Consider the following 21,373-nt stretch of genomic DNA (forward strand, 5'->3'; position numbering starts at 1 on the left):
GCTGCCTTCATATGTCTTCTAAAAGTAGATAGTTGTTTATTTCTTCTGATGGGTGGACACCACTACCAAGAAGGCCCTCTGCCTGGTTCCCTGTAACCTCACTTCTCGCAACGAGGGAACCTCCAGAAGGCCCTTGGCGCTGGACCTCAGTGTCCAGGAGGAATGATGGGGGTGGAGACGCTCCTTCAGGCCCGAATGAGCTCTTGAGCAAGCAGGTCTGGCATGGATTTTCTGATGACAGCGCACCTCCCCAAGAGTTCCTCTGCTTTGCCTCAGGTGGTGGGAAGCTAGAAGAGATTGCATCCTGGTAACAGGTAGAGTGAAGGAGCCGCAACAGACACACTCTGGGAGCCAGATGTAAATGAGATCAACCAAAGGCCTGTTTAAAAAGGAACCTTTTTGCCTGGCCTCTAAAGGTGTGCAATGAAGGCGCCAGGTGAACTTCCCTGGGGAGAGAATTCCACAAAAGGGGAGCCACTGCAGAGAAGGCCCGTTCTTGTGTTGCCACCCTCCAGACCTCTCAAGGAGGCACACGAAGAAGGGCCTCAGAAGATCATATCAGGCTTAGGGCAGGTTCATATGGAGAGAGGTGATCCTTGAGGTATTGTGGTCCTGACATTTTTATATTAGGCTATTGACCTTTTTTGAGGAGATCATGGGTAAAAATTCCCCAAAGAGGACGTTATGGGGGCAGGCTTCTGGCTAGGGGGGAAATGTCTTCTGTGATGGGGACAGAATCTCAGTTAATTGAATATTTTTAATGCTTTTCAATAATTTTTGAGGATATAGAGGGGCAGCTGCCTGCCGCCTCCCCTTGCCTACACCCATGTGGACTAGGATGTGGTAGCACAGATTCAAATGAGGCTGTGTTATGTGTTCTGCAGGTTTCAGATTGTAGTTATGGCTGTTTACAAAGATCACAATGGTTGTTCCTTCATATCTGAGAATACCAGGTCTGTCTTCCACAAAGTAATTGAAAGAGAAGCTTCTTCCTTGTATGCATTTCCTTGAAAAAAAAAACAACCAACTGAATGCCTTGTTTGGGTGAAGCAGGAAAAAGTGGGCAATCCTTTTTTTTAAATTTTTTGGATGTTCTAAGACAAATGTTATGTGGGTCCCGTGAGTGTGAGGTAAATGCAGTTTAGTAGTTGCCTCTACAATCATATCCCTAAATTCTGGAGAGATAAATTATGAAATTGTGTCTCTACCTGCTATCGTTTGCCTTGTTTTCCAGGAAGCCTGTAAGTGCACAAAGTATATTACTATTCATTTTCTAACCCTGTGTCTTACTAGTGGAAAAGGAGTACGAGGAATAAACGTTGCTATTACACACAATACAATGCAGAATCACAACCTAAAACTTCCCAAACGAGATGTTTTATTTGTAGCTGATTTTGACATGTCAGTCTGCATCCTGTATTTGTTTTTTAAAAAAACACAAGACGGCAGCAAAAAGGGGTACTTCTCATTAGAAGTAGTTCAGTGGATCACTTGCCGTCTTCCCAGCCTGGTAAGCGGTCAAAGAAGGTACTTCGTTCTTGTGAGGAAGGGGCTGGAATACACGCAAGTGTAAATATTCACCCTGGCCAACATCGACCTGTAGAGAAGAGAGAATGAGCCAGGGTGAAAATGTTCGATGTTAATTACTACCCGATTTCACATTAACAATCCTAAAATGTGACCCTCCAGCTACTGTTGGACTCCCAATTCCTAGCAGCCCCAGCCAAGACAGTTCAATGTTTGGGGAGATTATAAAAGGAGGTGGCCGGCAGAATCACAAATTAGCTACTCCTGTGAGAAGCTTTTAGTCGAGGGAGGGGGGGATGATTGGAACTTAAGGCAAAAGTAGCTTGCATAAAAAGAATTGTGTTAAACAGGAAATGCACATTGCTTACAGACCCATCGACTGGACAATCTACTGGCCGGCTTCGCACAGTGAGAGGGACAACTTTTTCAGGGGTTTACTGTAGTAACCAAATGAAAAGGTGGAAGGACTAGGTAAAAAAAAAAAAGGACCCCTGGACGGTTAAGTCCAGTCAAAGGCGACTATGGGCTTGTGGTGCTCATCTCACTTTCAGGCCGAGGGAGCCGGCATTTGTCCACAGACAGCTTTGCAGGTCATGTCGCCAGCATGACTAAACTGCTTCTGGCGCAATGGAACACAGTGACAGAAGCCAGAGCACACGGAAACGCCGTTTACCTTCCCTCCACAACACCACCTATTTATCTACTTGCACTGGGATGCTTTCGAACTGCTAGGTTGGCAAGAGCTGGGACAGAGCAACAGGAGCTCACTCTGTTGCAGGGATTCGAACCTCCAACCTTCTGATCAGCAAGCCAAGAGGCTCAGAGGTTTAGACCACAGCGCCACCTGTGTCTAACCCAACAGACAGCACCAGAGTACAGCCTTTCTCATTTTGAAGGAGGAGTGAAGGGACGATACACATCCATCTCTAAAGGCAAGCCAGTCTATTTTTAAAGTGATGCAAGAACTTCCTGATGAAGTGGTTTTAAATGGCAAAGGTATTCATTCAGTAATTAATACTTCAAAGCAAATATATACAGTCATACCTGGGGCTACAGACAAGAAAGAAGATTCCACCTAAACATTAGGAAGAACTTCCTGACAGTAAGAGCTGTTCAACAGTGGAACTTGCTGCCAAGGAGTGTGGTGGAGTCTCCTTCTTTGGAGGTCTTTAAGCGGAGGCTTGACAGCCATCTGTCAGGAATGCTTTGATGGTGTTTCCTGCTTGGCAGGGGGTTGGACTGGATGGCCCTTGTGGTCTCTTCCAACTCTATGATTCTACAGATGCTTCAGGTTGTGTGTTTTTGGGTTGCGCACCGCGCCAAACCCGAAAGTACCGGAACGGGTTACTTCCGGGTTTTGGTGCTCATGCATGTGCAGAAGCGCCAAATCGCGACCCGCGCATGTGCAGACGCAGCACTGCGGGTTGCGAACGCTGCGGGTTCCAAATGTGCCTCCCGCACAGATTACGTTCGCAACCCGAGCGTCCACAGTATATGGTTTGATTGAGCTTCTTCAATAAAAACTAATTTTAAACATGTAGACTTTTTGGAATAGAGAGTTCATTAATAAAATTCCCAATCATTTCTCAGTTGGAGCACTGACCTTAATGAAATAGTTTGTTCCAGCAACCACCTGTGTTTTGTACTCAACAGCAGTGAAAACAGTGTAAACCTTGTTTTCCTTCTGTTCTATCTGAGATTTCATCTGAAATTAAAAATAAGAAGAGTTGTCATGCTTGGACAGCAAAGACCTGAACAAAAGCCATAGGAAAAGGTGGGCATTTGCATTGCTCGTTACTCATTTTATGTTTGAGAAATTTTGCAAACCCCCAATCCATTTGGGACAAGTGCAGCCGCTGTTTCAAGCTGCTGTTTCAAGACAAGTTCTGATCTCAGGCCAAGAGTGGACACTCATGGCTGCCCTTCCCAGAGAAGCCAAACCTGCTTGACTACAAGAGAGCCGCATTTTTGTATGCAACCAAACACTTATTCAGATAGAAGTTTTTAGAAAGAAGAAATGCAGTAAAAATGGCACAAAAGGCTATATGACATTGCGGTCAAAATGCATGGACTGACTCAACACATTTGGCCATACCTAACAACTCTGAAAATATTAAACTGTTCCCCTAGAACAAATAGCATTCTTTCAAAAGAAAGCTACAAAATCTCGTGGCATCTGCGTTAAGTTTTTGTAGGCTAGAGTCGAAAAACAACAACACCTTACTTGTGCCACAAGCGGTTTGTAAGCCTGGTGTCACAAAAACTTATTCCATAATAACCTCTGAGGTGCCACAAGACTCTTTGCCACAGCGCCTATGGATTTTCATTTCATTTTATTTACAAAATAAAGGGAATCTGAAATCATGAGACTATCAGCATTGATATTCATTTTCCAAATTTGGTCCCTGTGTGGATGACACAAGGTAGCAGGACAGGAGAGCAAAGAGTATACGTGAGCTCAGTGCTTCTCTCCTCCCCATCACCATTAGTTAGAATAGCCCATTGTCACTGGCTCCATCAAAGTTTGAGTCAAGGGAGATTATTGATTCTGAAATAACACATGCAATCTGTGGCCAGATAAACAGGTATTCTTATTTCACAATTGAATGACAGCTACTAAATAAGGTGCATTTTCCACACTGGTTTAATTTATATACAAAATATAGATTTGCCAATGACATTCTTGTATACATTGTTTTAATGGGCTTATTTACTTACCTTGTCAGCCAGCTGCTGAACATCTGGAGTAGAAGGACTGGCATCTGTTAAGCCTCCAGCCATCATGGTGGCAAGTCAAACTTGAAGGTGCTGAGAAGTCTCTACAGGCAGATCCGCAGCGACTACGGTACGATCCAATAGTTTAGCTGGGCGTATTATATACTCGTAACAGTGTCACATGACTTTTATGTAAATGAATTTGAAGAGTCATCACCTGAGAATAAAAAGAAAGAGGTAGACTTCTGTTACAATGGGTCGTTACAGTATGGGGAAATACAAATTTAACATGATTTATCTCCCTGAACATGCAGAAGATAAGATTTCCACACAACACAATCTAGTTTTTGTTTTGTGAGAGTTGAGGAGGGGTGAGGAATCTTCCTGACTCACCAGCAGCTTAACTTCTTGAGTAATGGACACATGACTGACTTTTGTTATTTGGAACAGCACCTTTTCTTGAGTTGCTCAACCCACAGTCAGATTGCTTGTTTCCTTGGTTCCAGGCCAAATAAGAAGGGAGGGCAGGGTGAATGAAAAAGCTCAAAGGTCTATGAATTAAAACCAGTCTTCCTAAACCTGGTGCCCCTCCTGATAAGACTACAACTCCCATCATCCCTGAACACTGGTCACACTGGTTGGGGCTAATCCAAAACTTTTGGAGGGCACCAGGCTGGGAAAGGAGGGTTTAAGTCTATGTAAATAGCAACTGCAGGAGGACCTGGCATGTGAGGAGGTTCCATATTTCCAGTGAAAACCATTCCCTCCCCACCCACCCTGCTATTTGCTATGGGAGGGGGGAAAACATACTAACAAAGGGTCTTCTCGGTAGTGGCACCCTCCCTGTGGAACGCCCTCCCGTCAGATGTCAAGGAAATAAACAACTATCTGCCTTTTAGAAGACATCTGAAGGCAGCCCTGATTAGGGAAGTTTTTAATGTCTGATCTTTTATTGTGTTTTTATTGTTCTTTTGGAGCCGCCCAGAGTGGGCGGGGTATAAGTAAAATATAATAATAATAATAATAATAATAATAATAATAATAATAATAATAATATCAGCTTTTTTCTGTATCAGTGCCCCCTTGGTATCAGCCTGGCAAATTACAATAGCTGACCTGGTTGATGTAGCCTAAGAGCTAAAATTAGGTCCATGAAAACCCACTACATCTCGGACTTTTGAAGTTAGGTATTGGGAGCTGAACTCACTGGCTTTATATGTGAAGTTTCGGTGTTGCTCTGGATATGGATCAAGGGGCAGTTGTTGGACATTTTATGTCCTATGAAACAAATGGCTATGGAATGTGACGAGCTGGCATGTGTTTCTGTTACCCTACAGAAAACCCTAAATTAAGATGACCAGTCTTTTATTTAGAAATACTTAAAACCTCTTGCAACATGAGGAAATGTGGGGCGGCATGTGGCAATTTAAAAACTAAGTGATTTCTCAGCACAATCAGATGCTGGTTACCTACATCTGATGAAGTGGCCTATCCTTCAATAATTTTAGTAGTCTTCATGGTGCCACAAGAATAAGGCTGAAATCCTGTACATAGGTGAGTCCCTGTGTACATAGATTAGGACTGCGCTGTGCATGTAAATAAATGGGGCATTCCTATCCTCTTTGTGTTTACTGAGAGGCAAGGCTAAAACTTCTACATTGCGAAAGATTCAAGCACTTTGGTTACCATTTCGCAATACCACAGATAATTAAGTTTTTTCTTTGTCCGTGTGTGTTTTTCAAGCAAGTTTAATAGGATATGAAGAGTAACGATTGGGCATTATTTAAACAAGCAATTCTGAGTGGAATCTATACATCAATGACATTAAGCACTGCATGAGAGCCCATGCCATAAGAAGACAAGCACCGAGAATCATTAAAAGGAAGAAGGCACAACCTGCCAATTGAACTGTGAAACAAGTTTTTTTGGCCTAGAATCACAGGGTTTTTCATTTATGTTTACATTTTCTCTCCAAGGAACTAAGGATGGCATCCTCCCGTCCCATTTTATCTGCACAACCAGCCTGTAAGGAAAGTTCAGCTGAAAGAATGACTGGCCTAAAGATAACCCAGAGAGTTGTGGCTGCATGGAATTTTGGCCCTGGATTATTTTCTTACATTTTATCACTATGCCACCCTGGGTTTCCTGAAGCGAGACTGCAGAGTACTTAGTCCAACTCCACCTCAAGGCAGCTTCTCACTGACACGTGCTAGACCAGGGGTCAGCAAACTTTTTCAGCGGGGGGGGGCGGTCCACTGTCCCTCAGACCTTGTGGGGGGCCGGACTGTATTTTGAAAAAAAATATGAACGAATTCCTATGCCCCACAAATAATCCAGAGATGCATTTTAAATAAAAGCACACATTCTACTCATGTAAAAACACCAGGCAGGCCCCACAAATAACCCAGAGATGCATTTTAAATAAAAGGACACATTCTACTCATGTATAAACACGCTGATTCCTGGACCGTCTGCCGCCCGGATTTAGAAGGCGATTGGGCCGCATCCGGCCCCCGGGCCTTAGTTTGGGAACTCTGTGCTAGACCAACTTTGAAAAAGGTAGATTTTATAGCCTCCAACCAGTTACTCTCTTACAGTTTTTCTATACATAGATGGAAATGGGGGGGGGGGTGCTACTAAGATATATTTGCATGCTGCTCTTAGCCATCAATAGCTTTTGTCAACTTGGTCTAAATCAGTGTTTCTCAGTCTTGGGTCTCCAGCTGTTTTTGGACTACAACTCACATCATCCCTAAGCTAGCAGGACCAGTGGTCAGGGATGATGGGAATTGTAGTCCAGTACAGTCATACCTCATGTTGCATCCACTCCAGGTTGCGTCTTTTCATCTTGCGAATGCGGCATGCGCGAAAATACTCTATTGCGCTTCGCGCATGCGCAGAAACACCGCTCCGGTTGTGGACTTTTTGGGGTGTGAATGGCACCCTAGAACGGATCATGTCCGCAACCAGAGGAACCACTGTATTTAGACCAGTGTTTCTCAAACTTGGGTCTCCAATTGTTATTGTAGACCCAAGTTTGGGAAACACTGGTCTAAATAATCGAACTGAGGGAAAGTTGGGTAGTTTGTTCTAGCTTGGACTAGGGAAGCGACAGCACTCAGGGAGGTAACTTGGGGGACAGGAAAGTCAGCTTCCCTTTTTGGTGCTCTTCTATTGGGAAAATTAGACCCCACCCTCATGCTTTTATGACTCAATGAGGCAAGCACATGATTAACCAACATGGGTGTTCTTGTCACATCTTGTCTGGCCCCAAGGTCATTCCACACAGAAAAACCCAGGACTAGTGCATAGTTTTAAAATAAAAAAACCCCTCAATGCTGATAAAAGCTAAGCAACTTTTAGGTATTAAGGAAGTGAAAGGGGGGGGGGGTTGAAAGTGTCAGTAGGGCCACACATTTTGCTTTGCCCCCACCCCCGGACATTAAATAAGTCTTTTACACTTAAATCTCCCAAAATACTGACAGCTCTCAAAACTTGGATATTTTCGCCAGGTTGCTTGTAATAGGGTTCTGCAACAGGAAATTTTGTATTTTCCCATTTGATGGAACATAAATTATCAAAGGTGACCTTTCCTAACTGTAAATGCAAGTTTAAAAAATGAAATCCACACTTGAGTTTTCTCCTTTTTCAAAATAGGTAAAATATAAAAGCACCCCTGTGATGTTTTGCAATATGTGTATTTTAAAAAAAAACATAAACAGGGCTGCCAAGAATTAAGAGAAAGCAGCACCAGTTATCGACATTAAATCCCATTGTTAGAGGTTTTATTTTCCCTCTCACTTTGGATTCCCAGCAGCCACAACAGAATTACTGTCTTTTCAGCTAAAATAAAAAAAATCCTTCAGTAGCACCTTAAAGACCAACTAAGTTTTTATTTTGGTATGAGCTTTCGTGTGCATGCACACTTCTTCAGATACAGTGAAATAGGAGTCCCCAGGCACTTATGTAGAGAAGGGGTGGGGAGGGGGTGGGGATGGGGATGGGGAGGGGAGGGGGGATCACTCAGAAGGGTGGTGGAAGTGGGTGATTGACTGACTGATAGCTGTTGATGACCGAAAAACGACTGCAAATGGTTTTGCATGAAAAAGCAAGGGTTGAGATGGCTGAAGATCGCTTATCATGTATAATGAGATAAGAATCCGATATCTCTGTTCAAACCAGGTCCCTCCATGGTTTTGAGCTTGGTGATAAGTTGTAAATAAGTTGTCTTTTCAGCTGTTTTGCACATGAAAATGCAGAAAGTGAGGAACCATAAAATAAGTAAAGACCCCCAAAATAAAACTCTTCAGCTTAGGAAATCAAGTCCATCAGTCTGGAGGCTATGCAGACAACCAAGCAATTTCATAGCTTGTCAAAAGAAAAAGACAAGACGACCACACGGCTCACTCGCAACGTATCACATTACATGAAACTGGGAAAAATGGGAAGGCTCCAGTTTTGTGCTCATTCAGAATGGGAGCCCGCCAACATGTTATCAAGAGGGCATACTCTATAACCCCCACCTGGGTACTTTCCTCTGCATTTCAGCTGTGTGGAGGTGAAAACAGGGTCTCAGAATGATCTACTCGGCAATGATAGTCCCCAGGGCTAATGCAATTACCACTGCATGAGGCATTGCAGTTGAAATATACAGCACCTCCATGTGACTTATTAACATATGCACAAATGTGGGTTAAACAATTTGTCCTTGTGAGTTGTGAATTGTGTTATATTATCTGTGGTTTGTACAAGTCTGCGGTTTTTATTTGATTTGTTGTGTTGTGTTTTATGATGGGCGTAAAGCTGAATAAACATCTTTACTATTTACTGTGTTAAACAAAATTGCTTTGGCTGAAGCAATCCTAACCTTATGATCTCTGAATACTCATATATTCACATAACATCATCATTCTAGTGGGCCAAGTAAATAAAAGCTTGCACAATTTTCAAATCCAAGTCTATGTTTGGAAACGAAGTACTGTTTAAATAAAGGGATGCAGACTTTGCACAGGGCCTAAGCGCACCTGCTTGGATGTGTGGGATCTGCTTCTATTGTCTGTCTTAGCACATTAGAAACAGGTTCCATTCATCATCTGGAATGTACAGCATTCCCTGAAAGGGTATGTATTATTCAATTCTTCTTTATTTTTTTTAAAAAATCTGTTTGTACACTCCTTCCTTTCCTTTTGTTTCAGTTTAGAGCATTACTTGCTGGAAATTCAGAGGGACGGTGAGGTGTGTGGCAGGCCATCCCAAGATCCAGAAAACCCTTTTTACAGGAAATCCTATCCTCATATGCTAAAAATATAATTGGTCTTAATTAAAATAATTACAATCCAACCTCTAATTCCTGATAAAAGGAATTTTTAATAATGAATTAATCATTATAATGGGATGTTAAAAAATGGAATCTGAAGCAGCAGTGTCTTGTCAGAGTTTCTATACACAGGTGGGTTTAGGAAATTGAGTCATCACACAGTGAGAGGCTTGTATTGCGACTCTGGAATGTTGGTAATTATGGCAGGATTTTATTTTATTTTTTTGCTTTCTATACACCTTGATGGCTTTTGAAATGAAATGAAATATCTACACACTTTGTAGAGTGTAACCATGTGTTCTGTGTGCTTTTCAGAGCCAATTTCCCTCACACTGGAATCTCATGACGAGAGTAAGGCAATCTGTTGGTCTCCTAAAACAAGCCAATTAGAAAATATTTGTGCTTTACAATAAGGCTAAGCTTTTGGAAAATTGTCAGCAAAACTGCATAGAGCTTCAAAATTTATACATTTAAAATAGCATTAAAGAATTGTATTCAAAATTATATGATAGAACTATTGGAAAGCCTGTCATGTTGTCCAGATGTCGAGCAGTGTAAATTTCCTTTATTTGAATATCAGACAGTTACATCTAACAAATGCATATTCTCTCAAGTTCAATTTAACACGCACACACAGCTTTCTCTCTCCCACGAATTAGAAGTGACTCTTCTCGAACTTGTATCAACAGGACTTAATTTCAAGAAACTCAGTTGACATATTGGCGGGGGGGGGGGGGAGGAATTTGCTATTGCTGTCAAGAGTTACACACAGGTGAGTAATTATGCTGTGTAACTCCCTGGTATGTCACTTATAAAGAGAGACTTATAGTTAACATGATATGAAGTGAATTTACCTATAGGTCTGTCCACATTGGCATGTCATCCATGAAACTGATGAGAGGCATTCAGTATTTGCTTCATGTAGCAAATTCATGAGTTTAATATCTTTCACTCTCAAATTATTTCAGCATCCAAGCCAAAAAGATATAGATGTCAACATCCACACTCCAAAAGGGTCCAGTATAAAGCAATACACAACTGGCACAATTGGATATGTCCACAGGTTAAATTGACTACATCACCAGTCAAAATAGGATTTGTTTACAGAATGCTACATGTAGTTAAAAGGTAAATTCCCAGTTTGCATCAAGTATTACCTATTAACTTCCTGTTTTATCACAACAGCAATCTGTTAAGACCTATGCCAATTTTAGAACTAGGCCAGATGATACAGCCCAAATTTAGCCATCCTATAAACCAAAATAAAAAGGTGAAACTTTCTGGTCCAAGGAGAGATAGAGACATTATTCTCTCATCCTGTCTAAAGGATACTTGTAGATCTGGAAATGCTGAAGTTAAAATGCTGGCATCACATTCCATCTGGTTTTTTTCTTTATTAAAAAAACTTCTTTTCATACAAAATAGCAGTTGATTTATCTTAATTAGCAAAATGATTCACTGGGTTGAACCCCACAGATCTGATCCCCCCCCAAAGGTCCCAAGCAGCTTGTTCCATGTTTCTTCTCTTATTTGCATGATTGAAGTTCACTTTCAGGGGAAGACATCCCCTCCTTTGCATCACTGACTCTTCGGAGGCTTATAATGAGTTCTGCAGCGTTCATTAAATACCTAAGACACCAAGACAGAGGGATTGGTTCTTGAAATAAATATTGTTAATACAAGTAAGGGTGCAATGAATGTTCAAAACACCTAATCTGCTGGCTAGCAAATTGCTGGGGAAACCCAGCCAGATGGGCCGGGTATAAATATATTATTATTATTATTACAGTGGTACCTCTACTTACAAATTTAATGCGTTCCGAACACACATTCTTACCGGTAAGTCGAAAAAAATTGTAAGTCGAATCCCATAGGAATGCATTGGGAGAAAAAATTCGTAAGTCGAAGCAACCCTATCTAAAAATTGGTACGTAGAAAAAATCCTATCTAAACCTCATCCAAGATGGCGGACAGAGCTCTGTTCGTAAGTAGAAACATTCGTAAGTAGAGTTATTCATAAGTAGAGGTACCACTGTATTAAAAAAGGTAAAGGTAAAGGGGCCCCTGACCATCAGGTCCAGTCGTGTCCGACTCTGGGGCTGCAGCGCGCATCTCGCTCTATAGGCGAGGGAGCCAACGTTTGTCCGCGGACAGCTTCCGGGTCATGTGGCCAGCATGACAAAGCTGCTTCTGGTGTACCAGAGCAGCGCACAGAAATGCCGTTTACCTTCCCGCCGGAGCGGTCCCTATTTATCTACTTGCACTTTGATGTGCTTTCGAACTGCTAGGTGGGCAGGAGCTGGGACCGAGCAACGGGAGCTCACCCCGTTGCAGGGATTTGAACCGCCGACCTTCTGATCAGCAAGTCCTAGACTCTGTGGTTTAACACACAGCGCCACCTGCGTCCTTTATTATTATTATTATTATTATTATTATTACAACTACAGTAATCGCAACTCAATGGGAAACAGCCCAAATCTTAAACTAGACGCTTGATACTCTGGAATATAGCTCTAATCGAGAAAATCATGCATAATTTGAGATTTTGACAAGGGCAGGAACCGCCAAACATTTTTATATGATCTGGCAGTCTTTTAGGACGCATACAGCAGAACTATCGTTCTCAAGACAATCCTCGTCACAAGCCTGCCAAATCTGGAACTATGCTTGGCGATCTGATAAAGCTGATAGTCTTTACTTGGACTTTGTTATTTTAACTCATGTGTGTCTATTTTATAGTTTTGTTTTTCATCTTTAAATTTTTGACTAGTGTTATATTTTTAATCTCTGTTTTATATGCATTCTAAAATTATATAATACAAATAAAACTTTACCCCCCAAAATAAAGGATTAATTACAGTATGCATATGCTGCCAACAGATTTATCCATACATAATAGGTGTTTTATTTTTTGTTACATTTTTATTGTTTTCATCTATTTTGTGTCCATCTTAGATACCTAGGCTATTTGTTTTATTTCAGACATGTCCAACAAGTAGATCGTGATCTACCAGTAGATCACTGGAAGATCATTGGCTCTCCCCAAAGAAGCTGAACAACTGTGGCTCCCCTAAAAAAAAGCTCAACATTTTACCTCCTCCCTGAAAAAACTCAACAACTTTGACCCAAACCCCCCAAAATGGGCCTTCCGCCTTCCTAAAAAGAGCTAAACAACTTTGACCTGAACTCCAAAAAAGGGGGTAGATCATTGCCAGTTTTTAACTCAGTGAGTAAATCGTAGTCTCTTGGGAGTCGGCCACCCCTGTTTAGAGCAGTGTTTCCTAAAGTGGGCAATATCGCCCCATGGGGGGGGGGGCTGCTACGATCCAGGGGGGCGGTAGTAGCCTCGGCTGCCATTGGGTATTGAATAAAAATAGAGGGCAGTAAAAGTATAAAGAAAGAAGAAAAATTTGAAAAACCATTCATACAGGCTTCATCTGTTGTGCAATGATGTTTACCACCAGGTTGGGCGCCCCTGTGGCACAGTAACAATGCCTCACCTGGATCTGGAGCAAGGGGTTTTCCCTGGTGTCAGGGACTGGACTGAGGAGGAATGGTGGGAGTCCCCCCCCCATTGTCCTGAACCTTCCCAAGGGCAGGAGGACAGTATTGGTTTAGAACAGTGGTCTGCAAAAGGGCATAGTCCAGAGGGGGAAATCTGGGAAATACTGGGTGAGGAAACACCGAGAGACAGCTGGCATATTTCCCCCTTTGCCTAAGACTAGACAGGCTTTTGAGAATGATAGAAAAGAGAGCGCAGTGACAATAAGATCAGATTACCTGGCATAGGAGTGACATAGATTAATGGGGACGGAGCGGGTGAACCTTTACTGAGAGCAACACCATTTCTAAAGAGAGATTCATTCCTTTGTCTCTCACTGTGGTTATTAAAGAAACTAACTGGTTAGAACGCTCCTTTTGTTTGATCTGCTTATTTACTGCCACCGGAGGAGGGATCTGATTCCCTGAAGCCTGACACCCGGGCTTGGGTAAACCCTTTTCAGGTCCACTCAAGCCCAGTAAGTGAATTTCAGCTTGCTTGCCTATTTAGCCAACGGCAGGCGGGCTGAGGTGCTGGACCTGCCCCTGGGGTGGATCAGACTGAGTCGGCAGGCTTCACTCTGCTCCGCCCCATCGGTTTTTAATCCTGGGGCCTACTCCACTTCGCAGAGCCAAACATTAATAAACTGTTTTTTTAATGTTATTCTTAATTTTTATTTTAATATTACCTTTCGTTATCTTAGTTTTCTGTGTGTAGTGTGAATGATACAATGGTTGATTTTTATAAATAATTTTATAATGTCAAGCTTCTTATTTACAACAACTTTCTTTACTATGTTGTAGGACATAGGTAGAAATACAGATACATAAAAGAACCAAATTTGTCACTGCATCTTTCTGTTCGTTTGCTTAGGAAGGTAGATTTGCAGAACGCGCTGAATATATATTTTTTTTCTGAAAAGGGAGCAGTAGGCCAAACAAGCTTGATAACCTCTTATTCAGAGCATTTCTACTCCACTCCTTATTTTAACTTAGCCTGCATCATCACACTTCCTCTCATCACAGTCTTAATGTGTTGCATCAAACAAATATTCACACAGGGAACCTAAATCTCAAGTCAAGAGGATGCCTTACCTTCCAGCTTCTATCATTTACCACTTCTTCAACGCTCAACTCTGACTGCATTAATCTCAACTGTGGGAGAAAGGAAAGAAGATAAGTACTCTCTGCATTAGGAGCTTGGCAAGATGGATGGGTTCCTATCAGCAGCAGACTGACCGTAATCAAATTCTTTATCATCCAACGAAACCATGTAGAAGCTGAAACACTTATTTGTGTAAATAAAAACATTATGACAAACACTAAAGATCCCTGAACATTAACTAGTAGCGGTTTTTTTGAAGTCCAGACCCTACCATCTAGCAAAGCAAACCTTTCCATGCAGATATGTGAATTTAATATAGGTATCGGGAGCTTGGCCTTAAATAGATATTAGCACATTTCACTGGTGGAAGGGAAATATTTTTTTCCTGTCCAAGAGACCACAAAGCAGAGATGGGGAACCTTTTTCGGACGGAGGGGCAGGTTCCCTTGCCTTTGTACAGTAGGCCGTTTTCTGCACAGTCTCGCACACACCCTCTATTCTCCATCCATAATAATGCAATAAACGTCATCAGGGTTCAAGGGCATATTCTAGCCAGGCAAAACACTTACAAATACAGTAGTACCTCGGTTTGCGACTGCAATCCGTTCTGCGGCGGCAGTCGCTCACCGAAGCGGTTGCTCCCTGAAGGCGCACTTTTGTGCGCGAGCTGCGCAGATCGCGTCTGCACATCCGACGCCGCAGAACCCGGATGTAAACACTTCCGGGTCTGCGGCAGTCGCTCACCGAAGTGGCCGCAAACAGAGGTAGGTGTAAACTGAGGTTTGACTGTAGTGCAAAGCAAGGCTGGTGAGGGGTGCAGCCTGGGGAGAAAGGATGTGACTGGTGGGGGTGGAGAGTGGCCAGGGAAATGTTCCAAGGGCCAGACAGAAAGGCCTATGTTCAGTGAGCGAGAACTGCATATACTATCTTTTTTCCGCTTGCAATTATGAATTGTACACTATTTTTCATATAATAATAACAAGGAAATAAGTCTTAAAACTCTTCCACTCACCTTTGTCTGCTCTTTCCTGAGCCTTTTTAACAATGCCATGTCCTCCAAAGATTTCCTCCTCTCTTCCTGCAAAGATTCTACTACACTGGAAGCTTGGGCAATACAGGTTTTGATTATTCTCTCTCTACTTTCATGAGCCTGTGCCAGCTAAATAAATAGTGAAAAGAAAAGAGTCAGCTATCCAATCACCTGTTAAAGCAAGGAATAAATTGAATGATTTTTGTACAGAATGTAAATCTTTCAACGTGCATGCAATGGATGTTCCACAAGATCATTTTACTCCCAACCAGCTTTCTCACCTTCCTACTCACAAATGCAGCCAAAAACCTACAGCTCACCCAGTAACAGTGCAGTCAGTGATACTCTACAGCAGGCATCCCCAAACTTCGGCCCTCCAGATGTTTTGGACTACAATTCCCATCTTCCCCGACCACTGGTCCTGTTAGCTAGGGATCATGGGAGTTGTAGGCCAAAACATCTGGAGGGCCACAGTTTGGGGATGCCTGCCCTAGAGGTTATGCAGAAATTTAAAGAGAAGGTTTCTGCTGCAGCAGAAAGCAAGGAGAAAGTCTGTCAATTTAGATACTGGAGAGAAATCCTCATTGCTTGAGAATAATACAGCTTTAATGACCTGGTTCCACTCCTGTTCACTTTCTGTGAAATGGTAAGTGGAGGGGAGAGTGGCAACATACAGTTCTCATATTTAAATGTTGTACATGAGATACATTCAGAACTACCTTTCCAACTTTTAATGTACCCTGAAGCTCCAAGAGCTCCTTAGGCTGCTTCTCCATAGTAGATTATATCTACTTCCCACCTTTTTACATGTCAGACAATGAATTATATAACCAGCAGGATATAGACTCAACTTTTATTGTATAACCTTGTTAAGAGCATTGCTAAAAGGAGTAAATAAGCAAGTGAGGAGCGAGCCTCTGAACCCATAACATAATGCTATTTAAAATGACAGAAAGCCAATTTAAGATATTTCAATTTAATTTACTTAAAATACAGAAAGCTGTTTAAGAGGCTGTCTTAGATATGTACCACAAGTGGGGTGGGGACAGATTCATTTTCATAAGGCCCAGATCATTGAGAACATTGGTACTGACTCGCCTGAGACTGACAGGAGCATTGAAAGATATTGACAGTATTTGGAGGAAGGGGCCAGTGTGAGTGAGAGGCAGTTACAAGAATCATTCTTGAAGGAAGTGAGGCCATGGAGAGGGAGAGGGAGAGAGAGGGAGGGAGAGAGAGAGAACAAAGAAAGGTAAAACTTTTTAGTTTTTATTATTATTAAATATTATTCTATTCTACTGTTCCATGGGACTCCCACTGGTGTCCTGTCCAGGGGAATGATAGTTCCAATTTGCTTAACTTCTAAGACATTCACGATGCCAGACTTTCCAGATTTATGGTTAACTATTATTAACTTGTCATGGGGATTATTGATTACAAGTGAAGCTTGAAATAAAATGTTGCAGCATAGGTTTCCACGTTCCAGTCAGCCATGCTCTTTTCCAGAATAGTCCATTTTCCCCATCCTCCTTCTCCCCTGTCCCCCAAACATCACTCAGAATTTTGTGCCCACTGAGCATGCTCAGTCCTTATTAATCTGTTTTGCGCGTTCCTCCTATCTCTTAGGGTTTACCCCCCCCCAAATTTTTTTTTTGTACTTCTGTTTATTATTCAACTTTAAAATAATTTATAACTATCCTTGCCTGAACCTACCTCTTGACAGTGACAAAAGCAGTAACAATGCCCTTACAGAGAATGAAGTAGTTAAACATACTCACTATGTAGCATGGCATTAATGAGTGGCATGCCTATTACCACTTGGTAACATTTTATGAGTTAAAAACCAAATCACAAATAATAGAACGGTAACAAATCCATTTACCGACTGATGAAGTTCTTTACACGTTTTGCTAGCATCAACTTTTCCTACAAAAGAAGCTGTTGGGATAGTAGTGTTTAACTCATGGACTATTCTGTCATCAATGGTTCTCATCACCCTGATCAACTCCTGCAGAAGAAAGACAGACACGTTGATGACTCTAAGGCTTGAGTGAAAAAAACAACAACAGGGAAATATGTTCTATAAAGATGTGTTGCCGTTTAGTCGTGTCCAACTCTTCATTACCCCATGACCAGAGCACGCCAGGCACTCCTATCTTTCACTGCCTCCCGCAGTTTGGTCAAACTCATGTTGGTAGCTTCAAGAACACTGTCCAACCATCTATAAAGATGTACTACTATTTAAATCTTTAGGTTTGAAATATTCCGAATTACTACAGACTAACCCAAACTGGAAGGACAGATCCTGAAGCTGAGGCTCCAATACTTTGGGCACCTCATGAGAAGAGAAGACTCCCTGGAAAAAACCCTGATGTTGGGAAAGATTGAGGGCACTAGGAGAAGGGGACGACAGAGGACGAGATGGTTGGACAGTGTTCTTGAAGTTACCAACATGAGTCTGACCAAACTGTGGGAGGCAGTGGAAGACAGGAGTGCCTGGCGTGCTCTGGTCCATGGGGTAACAAAGAGTTGGGCACGACTAAACAACTAAACAACAACATTACAGTTCCCTCCATCGGCTTCAACTGGTAGTCCAGCTGCATTCCTATCTGGACAGGGATAATCTTGTTGTCTAAACAGTACTCTGGAAATCTCAAAGTTGGACTACTGCAATGCATTATACATTGGGCTGCCTTTGAAGACACTTCCAAGAAATTGCAGCTGGTACAGAATTTAGTGGCTAGATTGTTAAGTGGGGCAGGACAGTCTTAAAATATGACAATGATGCGCTGGCTACCCACTTCAAAGTACTGGTTTTGACCCATAAAGCCTTATCCTGCTCAGTACCTGAAGGCTCCTCACCACATGAACTGACTTGGATCCTGCACTGATCATCTGAGGTCTTTCTTCATGCGTCTCCTCCATAGAAGGTTGGCAACATGAGATGTGGCCTTTTCAGTGGTGGCACCCCACTTGTGCAATGCTATCCCCAGGAAGGCACACCTGATGTGCCAGGCAAATACTTTTCACTTTACCTAGTATTTGGCCCTTAATTTGAAGGGTGGTACTGTGGCCTCTTTTAGTAGGATGAGATCAGAAAATCCTGATCTGTTTTTCAATTTTTATTGAATGCTTTGAATTGAATATTAACATAAGTTGCTTTGGGTCACATTGTGAGAAAAGGAAAAAAACCCTTAGAGTAATAAACAAATGCTGAATTAGTTGAACAATGTTTTATTCCATCTTTTGCCAATATTTCATAAATCCATTCGCAGGAGGGGGCATTTTCATATACTGTTTTGACATTTTCATTCTCATTTACTTTGTTATTTGCTTTCTTTTCCCACTGGCAAACAGTGGCCATTGATACAAATTTTCCAGGCTTTAACAAGCAGTAAACACAAAATCATAGAAGCATAGAGTCGGAAGGGACCATGAGGGTCATCTAGTCCAATTTAATTAATAATTTAATGAATTAAGGAATTGTTAAAATTTAATAATTACAATAGTAATAATAGTAATAACCACCTGCAAATGCAGGGATCTTCTGCCCATTTTTTAAAAACAATTGGGGGTTCTCCACTCCCCTATGTTTTTAGCTATTATTTTATCCAAGTCCTGTTAGTGGGAAAAAGGCAGAAGAATGTGTGTGTGTGTGTGTGTGTGTGTGTGTGTGTGTAGTATGCATAAATGCAGTCAACTCCGTTTGTGTGCATTCAACACACACAGGACTACAGATGTATGTGCTGTTTTTGGCACCAGAAGGGGGCAGGATGGGGCTTATGTGCATCCTCCTGATGTGAGAGGTGCCTCAGAACACAACCCCCACACAAATGGGGAGTTGTCTGTACATAAGAGCAATCTCTTATGTGCACACTTTGTAGTAACAGCAACAGCACCAGCACCAGCAATGTATGTGTTGGCATCCGTCTGGAGGGAGAATGGAAGAGGGTGTGTGGGGATAAAATCAAACCACTGGACAGTTACAGTTGCCGAGTCTAAGGGTGGAAGCCTGGGCAGTGTGCATGGAGGTCCTGGGCCGCCCAGGCTGGTGCCTCTGTGGTCCAAAGGGAAGCGAAGCACAATTCAAAGTGTTGGTGCTGACCTTTAAAGCCCTCAACGGCCTCGGCCCAGTATACCTGAAGGAGCGTCTCTCAACCTCTTTCATTCAGCCTGGACACTGAGGTTCATCTCAGAGGGCCTTCTGGCAGTTCCAGAAGTGAGGTTACAGGGAACCAGGCAGAGGGCCTAGTCGGTAGTGGCGCCCTCCCTCCCTTCAGATGTCAAGGAAATAATTAACTACAGTGGAACCTCAGGTTAAGAACTTAATTCGTTCTGGAGGTCCGTTCTTAACCTGCAACTGTTCTTAACCTGAGGTACCACTTTAGCTAATGGGGCCTCCTGCTGCCGCCGTGGCGCGATTTCTGTTCTCATCCTGAAGCAAAGTTCTTAACTTGAGGTACTATTTCTGGGTTAGCGGAGTCTGTAACCTGAAGCGTCTGTAACCTGAGGTACCACTGGATCTGACTTTTAGAAGACATCTGAAGGCAGCTCTGTTTAGGGAAGATTTTATTTTTTTTGATGTTTTATTGCTTATTATTATTATAATTATTCAGTTGGAAGCTGCCCAGAGTGGCTGGAGAAATAAATATAAATTATTATGATCATTACATTTGGCACCACCCTGGCTGCAGGAGTTGCCTGAAGGAGGTGTACAAGGCGCCATCTAGCCGTCTGAAGAGACTCCACTCCGGATTTGTGTAGGGTTTTTGACTCCTTAGCCTTTCTTCTTCTTCTTCTGCCCGCCAAGGCAACGGAGGTTTAGGATCAGGGATTGTCCCATCTCTAGGCGGGCCACCTTTCCAGGTTGTGACGAGCCCCGCCTGCCCCTCAGAGCAGCACGTGCAGAAACTGCCGGAGTCTCTAACTCTCCCCGAGTCGAATGACCCGAGCTGTTTAAGACCCAACTTCCAAGCCGCGGCTCAGAGCCCCCACCCAGTTTCCTCCTGTGTGTGTGAAAAGCGGCCCCCTCAGAGGCCGCGGTAGCTGGGCGACCCTCGCTGCCCTTGCCGCCACCTCGGCCGGAGGAAGAGGGCGAGCGCCGTCCCGCGGAACGTGGAAGGGGGGCGCTGCCGCCGGGCTGAATGGCGAGCCGGTTCTTCGGTTCCCCTCAGGCATAGGGAAGCGGAGGCAGAGGCCTCTCCGGTCGTAACGGCAGAGCCGGGCCTCCCACTCCGACAAGGTACCCCCGCTCCCCCCCTCCGCGCCGCCGCCGTTTCTCCTACCTGGAACTCAGCGTACTCCTCACAGTTGAGGAAAGAGCTGGGCGCCGCCATGTTGGAGAGGCCGGAGAACCTCGAGGGCAGCCAATAGGGAGGCGCGACGCAAAAACGGCCACGCCTACCTCTCGGGCCTTGAATCAGGAGAGAACGTCGTTTTGTCGCGCGGCTGCTATTTTCCACAAGGGTTTGTCGGGAGGCGCGCAGCGTGGCTTTCGCGGCATTGCCGGGTTCGTTTCCCCGAGGGTCATCTAGTCCATCCTCCGGCCATGCTGCATGGATTTACGTGCCGGGTTTACGTATAAGCTAAACAAGCTATAGCTTAGGGCCCCACACTCTTGGGGGCCCCAAAAAAATTAAAGGAAAAAAATAACTAGATGTACATTTCCAAAATACAAGATAAAAAACAATTAAAATAAAACCTACATACAGCGACAGTGGCAAATAGATGCCTATTAGGTCCATAAATTGCCATATAGCATATATTCTATATATATGAATATATGTAGACCCATCTACTGCCATTGTTAAGTTTGCTGATGACACCACCATAATGGGTTTAATTACAGGCAGTGACGAATCTGCATACGGGGGGGAGGTTCAAAAGGTATCCACATGGTGTTCTGAGAACAATCTGCACCTAAACATTGGCAAAGCAAAGGAGATGGTGTTGGACTTTTGGAGGAAGAGAGGGGAGCTAGCCCCATTGTATATCGGGGAGGGGGGCTGTGTGGAGAGAGTCTCTTCATTTAAATACCTGGGAGTCCATCTTAGTGAAGACCTAACTTGGAAGGTCAACACAGCCCAGGTAGTTAGGAAGGCCCAACAGAGACTTCATTTCCTAAGGGTCTTGAGCAAGA

At 43.1% G+C, this 21,373-nt stretch overlaps 2 protein-coding genes across 2 annotated transcripts; both read right to left on the reverse strand.

The window, feature by feature from the left end:
- Nucleotides 1–1,361: 1,361 nt before the first annotated feature.
- Nucleotides 1,362–4,361, reverse strand: LOC118075447 (cystatin-A). The gene is made up of 3 exons (XM_035097425.3): nucleotides 4,246–4,361; nucleotides 3,131–3,232; nucleotides 1,362–1,597 (listed from the first exon to the last, which is right to left on the reverse strand). The coding sequence occupies exons 1-3, from the start codon at nucleotides 4,309–4,311 to the stop codon at nucleotides 1,469–1,471; spliced, it is 297 nt and encodes a 98-aa protein (XP_034953316.3). The 5' UTR covers nucleotides 4,312–4,361; the 3' UTR covers nucleotides 1,362–1,468.
- A 6,577-nt stretch (nucleotides 4,362–10,938) lies between these two features.
- MIX23 (mitochondrial matrix import factor 23) lies at nucleotides 10,939–20,579 on the reverse strand. Its single transcript, XM_035141094.3, has 5 exons — nucleotides 20,520–20,579; nucleotides 17,117–17,242; nucleotides 15,217–15,363; nucleotides 14,195–14,254; nucleotides 10,939–11,188 (listed from the first exon to the last, which is right to left on the reverse strand). Exons 1-5 carry the CDS (start codon nucleotides 20,568–20,570, stop codon nucleotides 11,138–11,140), a joined length of 435 nt encoding a protein of 144 aa, XP_034996985.3. The 5' UTR covers nucleotides 20,571–20,579; the 3' UTR covers nucleotides 10,939–11,137.
- Nucleotides 20,580–21,373: the final 794 nt, after the last annotated feature.

The sequence above is a fragment of the Zootoca vivipara genome, chromosome 15, assembly GCF_965207765.1.
Source record: "Zootoca vivipara chromosome 15, rZooViv2.hap1.1, whole genome shotgun sequence".
Lineage (NCBI taxonomy): Eukaryota > Metazoa > Chordata > Lepidosauria > Squamata > Lacertidae > Zootoca > Zootoca vivipara.

Bases quoted from the DNA above. Each gene is read 5' to 3' on its own strand.
- LOC118075447 (XM_035097425.3), bottom strand. From the start codon at position 4,311: ATGATGGCTGGAGGCTTAACAGATGCCAGTCCTTCTACTCCAGATGTT. The intron at 3,233-4,245 runs GTAAGTAAATAA...TTTTAATTTCAG, and splicing joins TTCAGCAGCTGGCTGACAAG to ATGAAATCTCAGATAGAACA. The intron at 1,598-3,130 runs GTCAGTGCTCCA...TCTTCTCTACAG, and splicing joins GAACAAACTATTTCATTAAG to GTCGATGTTGGCCAGGGTGA.
- MIX23 (XM_035141094.3), bottom strand. From the start codon at position 20,570: ATGGCGGCGCCCAGCTCTTTCCTCAACTGTGAGGAGTACGCTGAGTTC. The intron at 14,255-15,216 runs GTGAGTGGAAGA...TTTCTCCCACAG, and splicing joins TCAGGAAAGAGCAGACAAAG to TTGAGATTAATGCAGTCAGA. The intron at 11,189-14,194 runs GTAAGGCATCCT...TTGGTGTCTTAG, and splicing joins TAAATGATAGAAGCTGGAAG to GTATTTAATGAACGCTGCAG.